The sequence below is a fragment of the Megalobrama amblycephala genome, linkage group LG4 (assembly GCF_018812025.1).
Source record: "Megalobrama amblycephala isolate DHTTF-2021 linkage group LG4, ASM1881202v1, whole genome shotgun sequence".
NCBI lineage: Eukaryota > Metazoa > Chordata > Actinopteri > Cypriniformes > Xenocyprididae > Megalobrama > Megalobrama amblycephala.
In genome coordinates this window covers 56,422,369-56,428,368 of record NC_063047.1, presented here as the reverse complement: position 1 = coordinate 56,428,368, position 6,000 = coordinate 56,422,369, and the positions used below count along the sequence as shown (strand labels likewise).

General features: G+C 34.4%; 1 protein-coding gene across 1 annotated transcript in view; it reads right to left on the bottom strand.

The window, feature by feature from the left end:
* Positions 1 to 636: 636 nt before the first annotated feature.
* Positions 637 to 6,000, bottom strand: part of npr2 (natriuretic peptide receptor 2) — a 65,885-nt gene continuing 60,521 nt past the window's right edge. The window contains exons 21-22 of the mRNA XM_048190158.1: positions 3,461 to 3,552; positions 637 to 1,122 (exon numbers count right to left, since the gene is read on the bottom strand). Of these exons, the coding sequence (XP_048046115.1) occupies positions 1,060 to 1,122; positions 3,461 to 3,552 (155 nt within the window). The 3' untranslated portion in view covers positions 637 to 1,059. The remainder of the gene's footprint in view (positions 1,123 to 3,460; positions 3,553 to 6,000) is intronic.

Sequence of the window (6,000 nt, the reverse complement as noted above, 5' to 3'; positions counted from 1 at the left end):
CATTAGGATGATTTAGACACATGTCTTCTTTCAGTCAGATTTGTAACATGTTTAGTTAATTGGAACTTCTCAATTATTGCCCTGATAGTGAAAATGGGGATTTTCAATGCTTCAGCTATTTTCTTACAGCAACTTTCTATTTTGTGAAGCTCAACAATCTTTTGCTACACATCAGAACTATATTCTTTGTTTTTTCTCATTGTGATGAATGATTAAGGGAATTTGGCCTTTGTGTTTCCTCATGTTTATACTCCTGTGGAACAGGAAGTCATGGCTGGACAATTTCATGTTCATGATCACCCCGGTGAGCTAAAAAAAAAATTAAATATGAATGGGAATATACTTCAGAGATATTTTACTCATAAAAAATTCTAGGGGTGCTAATAATTGTGGGCAATGTGTTTTGGAGAAAAACATTTATTTCTTATTGTTATTTTCCCCCCACTTTCAATTCTTTTCCTTCAATGAAAGGTTAGATTTTTGCTAATTTTATGAATTAAAGATCAAAAGGATAAACAATGCAGATTTATTTTTAGAGTCATCTTTGATCATATTTATGAAGGGGGCTAATAATTCTGGCCACAACTGTATGAAGGCTATATTTACAACATTTCTAATCATGACATTATCAGAACCTACTTTTAATTCAGTTTATTGAACAAAATATCATACAATGTCTTGGATATACATATATACAAATATTACATTGATAAAACATCACTCAGTCCTCAGTCTTCCAAACCACTATTCGATGTGCTTTAATGCTTTAAGAAAATGTCAAATACACATCACCAGTTTTCAAAAATCTGAATATAGAAGCACAAAAAATAAGATTTTCACCTGGAAAGACATACTTTTCTCTCAGCACAAGAAAACTTCATTGATTAAAAAAAACACAACTATACAATTTTTGCAGTTTTTAAGCAGGTATGAAATATACCTGAATTGACCTCCCTCAAAAGGTATTATAATGTGTTGTTCTATGTAAGAGTGAGACACAGAACAAATATAAGAAGCAGTGGCTCTGATTCTGGTGACTTCCTGTCATCAACAGTGCTCTCAGATAACATAGACTTCTGTCTTCTCTCCCAAAAGCCAATATGTTCTCATTTTGCCTTTACCCTGAAAGAGAGGAACAGCACCGATCAATAGCATGCATCAATGAGCACTCAGACAGCACACTGGAGGAACTAATCAACAATGGGCAATATGCTCTTTCTTAATGAAAAGACAGAGACATAGGCCAAATTTACTTTACATGGTTCAAGTGACCCAATTCCGTGTGGCACAGCTCGGATTTGACCCACAAACGTGTAAGCAGGAAAAAAAGCACATGGATTCCGATATTCTCCGATCAGTTTCAGGCCTCATTCAAGGGACTAAATCTTATATGAACAGGATACATGCATTTGCCTCTGCCATGTAAGCAGACAGATTGGATATTCCCATCAGTGCGAGTCGTACATCATTGAAAAAGTGACGGTGGCAAATGACGTCAACTCGGGTGGAAAACAATCGCGATTACATTACTCTTTTCAATGGTCTTCTCAACCCGATGTATTGCTGACTTTTTAAGATGTTGTGGAAAGCAAGAGCTTGTATTATCATTTTGTCTGTGTCCGTTGCATATCGCTCAATTTTTTTTTTTCATTTTTAAAGCCTAAACTTTTCCAGGTCAGTACGTCTACCTTGGGTTGTTAAGGTGTAGTGTGAATGCAGATATCAGATATGGGATAAGATGTAAGCTGGTTGTCTAAATTGGGTATAGTCAACAAATCGGAATTGGGCATCAAGACCTGCAGTGTAAACGTGGCCATAGACTGAGCACTGAACTAAAGAATGCTGCACAGAAGGATGGTGGAAGCTTGTCCTCTCTGGTGATCCAGAGACTATATGAAATGAAAAGACATCAACACAATGAAGCATTGCTAAAGTTCAGATTTCACAGGACTTAAGTAGCATTGAATGTAGTAGATATTTTGTCATTTAAAAATCTGAAAGTGATGTAATCAGATTATTTATCATTATGATGTTTAACATAATGCCTATTAAAAAAAATCATTAAAAAAATTCTAAAGGGATTCGTTTGGAGCATCGTTTGGAGCTAATCCTCAAGGATTCAAACAGAATTGAACAAAAATCCACTAAGAATCAAATAAAATTTGGATGCACTAAAATCCTGCAGGATTTAAAGGGGTCATATGATTATATTTTAAAAGTTCTTTGTTTTGATTATTGGGTGTAATAGAATAAGGTGACTTAAGCAGAACATTTCTCAGTGGTAAAATGTGTCTTTGTATATAGCCTGCGTTGTACTCTTCCAGATTCAGGAAGCTGTCCTCTGTAAAATGGATTGTGCACAAGCAAACCATTGGGGTTGTACTGCTCAGGAACAGCTTAATAATTAAATTGTAACCTCTGATTAACCTCTGAAAGCAAGAGGTTTTGCTTGTGCATCCAAACACAGCATCTCCACGACATGATGACAACACTTCATTTCACTGAAACCTCGCCTTCCTTCATTGGGTATGCCTTTGGGAGGGCATTATGCTAATATTTCACATCGTGACATGGACGTTTGTGAAAGTAATATCTGGACTTCAATCAAGGCATTTAAGGCAGGTGAGGATCAGTGTGCTCTGTTAGAATAAATCACTTTGTTACTTTGCAGATCGTATACATGCACAAATAGATACATTACAACCTTTTAGCAGAACCCTGAAATATTGCCTTTAAATTTAATTTGATGTTTTGCAGGGGATTGATAATCAAAATAATTTATGTGTTCTAAAATATCTAGTTTTTATTTTTGTGTTATGTTGGAATCTATAAGAAAATTCCCAATGGGATCCTTTAGAAAATCTGTACACATTCCTTAAAATTACTTGCACAAAATAGTTCACATGAGCAAAATAAATAAATAAATAAATAATTAATTTAAATAAATTCAAACATGTATAGGCTATAAAAATAATTTATATCATTATATACAGTCAAACCAAAATTTATTCAGACACCTTGAACATTTCATTCATTAATACAGTTTATTCACTAAAGTTAAAAAAAAATGGTAATAAAATATGTCAAGATTTCAGAGTTAAACTGTCAGAAAAAAAAAATTATCTTAATTATGTCAGATAATACTTAAGGAAAACATGGTGAGGTCAAAGTGTCTGAATAATTTTTGGTTCCAAATTTTTATCAATTTTACTGGTAGTCCACTATATGTAGAATTTTTGGGTATAATATGTCACAGTTGACTTTATTTTGCTATCCTCACTTACATAGTGCCCTGCACCCACTAGTAAAAATATATCAAAAATATAAAAAATGTGAATAATTTTTGGTTTGACTATATATATATATATATATATATATATATATATATATATATATATATATATATATATACACACACACACACACACTTTGTAATCACTTCTGAAAGCAAGCACCATACCTTCATCTCCACGTCTCCTCGCAGCTGGAGTTCAAAGTAGCCGAACTCATCCAGCACCTCTTTGGTGGCTGAGGACACATGTATCCTCAGAGCTGTGAAGGAAATGATAATCATAAATGAATAGTTAACTGAAGATGAAAATTATTTTATCATTTAGAAAACATTTTCGTTGTCTGTGGAACACACAAATATTTTGAAGAATGTAAAATCTGCACTTTTCCATACAACATAAGCATATAGTGACTGTAGGGGCTGTCAAGCTCAAAAAAGGCTCAAAAATATAAAAAATACAATATTTTTTAAGTCATTATTTTCAAAAACATTTCCTTCTGTGGTAGTTTAAAAATCATTTTAAAGTCATTATTAGCACAACACATCTCAATGCCCCAAGTTTTAATATGTGCAAGCACTATGATACTTGAGGTGAGATGAAAAGTAGCTTAAATTTTACCCCACAAAACTGTTTTATGATTTCAGAAGACTGTATGGATTACTTTTACAGTATGATACTTGTTATTTTTTGACAGCCCATGGTCACTGTATGCTTTGTTCAGAAAATTCTGCCTATCCTCTATTAGAAAGAAAGTCATTTGAGTTTGAAATGAAATGAAGGTAAGCAAACAAAGACAGAATTTTCATTTCTGAGTGAACTATCCCTTTAAGAGTCACAGCCAACCCACTGTAAGTGCACAGCTGTGAGTGACAATTGACACTGAGCTTGATAAAAGATGATTCATCACACTTAAGAATGACGACAGACACTCTACACAAATGGAGCCCAAGTAATGGGCAATCTGTCCTGTCTATAAGAGGAACAACATACAAGCTCCATAAGGTGTGGCCTTTAAGTCTGTGCATTAAGCTCCAACAAGCTGTATACATGTTATAAATCAAACTGGATACACGCTGAGTGTCCTTGTCACTAATTATTAATTATTAATGAAGCCCACCTCAGGAAGTGGACTGTGAGTCGATACATGTGGTAAGTCTCATGAACAACAGCTGTTACTTGTACATGGGTGAAACGCATATTAAAGTTTTATTCAGCACTATTGAGAAGCTCTGTTCCAAAACCTAGTGAGCTACCATCGCTGTCTACAGAGACAGCTACCTTCTAAGGCATCCTAACAGGGAGAAACTTTCATAATGATCATGCACATTCAAACTGCAAATGTCACATGAAGTGCATGAGAATATCAATTATTTTGGGGGAGTTTTCCGCTAGCATGTTTCTAAGCTAACAATGTGACACTCTAATAAGCACATAATGCTGGATGCTATTTTTATCTTTACTTTTCAGTATTGACTAAAATACACTGCTGTTAAGAAATGTTTTGAGCACCAAATCAGCATATTAGAATGATTTCTGAAGTCATATGACACTGATCTGAAGGGGGAAGTGGGGAATGGCATCCCCTTGTTGAAAAAAATTACAAAAAGCTTCCCCTCTGTAAAACTACCATCCCCATTAGATTAACAGTGTTGAGTATTATGTACAACTAATCATGCAAATGAAATAAAAAAAATAAAAAAAATCTATATAATAATTAATGAACTGTATAACAGCGATTGACCAATCAGAACTAAATATTGTAATGCGTTGCGCACAGTCAAGCAAGGTTTCGCCATTTTTCTTGTTTCACATTTCTTGTTCAACAAGGCTGGTTCAAGCGCATCTTTTGACGTTCTTTAATAAGAAGAGAACAGAAAGTCTGGTGTCTGGTGCTGTTTGGTGCTCCGTCATACAATACCACAATGATATAAATTATTTCACGAATAATGCCTATATTTTTATTCTACTCTTTAATTTAAAGAAAAATTTATGAAGGTTAGCTACAGGAGCACAACCCCCCATGATCCTCCCCACCTGTCCATGACCACACCATCTCCCTGGTCACCCGAGGTCAAATTGTAAAAATAAAAATTCAAGGGAGAGTTGGTGACCCTGAAGACTGAAGTAATGACTGCTGAAAATTCAGAATTCAAAATGCCATCAATACAGAAATAAATTACATTTTAAACTATATTACAATAGAACAAAACAAGTTATTTTAAATTGTAATGATATATCACAATATTACTATTTTACAATATTTTTGATCAAATAAATGCAGCCTTGGTGAGCATAAGAGATTTTTTTTTTTAAATATTTAAAAAAAATGTACCAACCCCTATCTTCTGAACGGCATTGCATATGTATAATGGCCATTTCTCTCCACTCACAATTACACAATTATGCTGCATTCCATTAACCCAATGAAACTCTATTGACAATTGTACTCCTGCATCATTTCTCCTCCTCGGTTTGGTTGCAGTGTGTGCCAGGGTGTACTCCTGAAAGCAAGGTTAACTTACCGTCACATACACCCTGAACTTTCAGTTGGTTTACCCAAACCTTGCTTACTTGAGGTATGCAGTTTCAAATTCAGAGTTAAAGGTGACCACACAAAGACATTCTCAACCAAGTGTGGAAACGGATGCTACAAAAAACCATCTTGCATTTAATGGTGATTTACATTCTTAGTGCATATCATCTATGG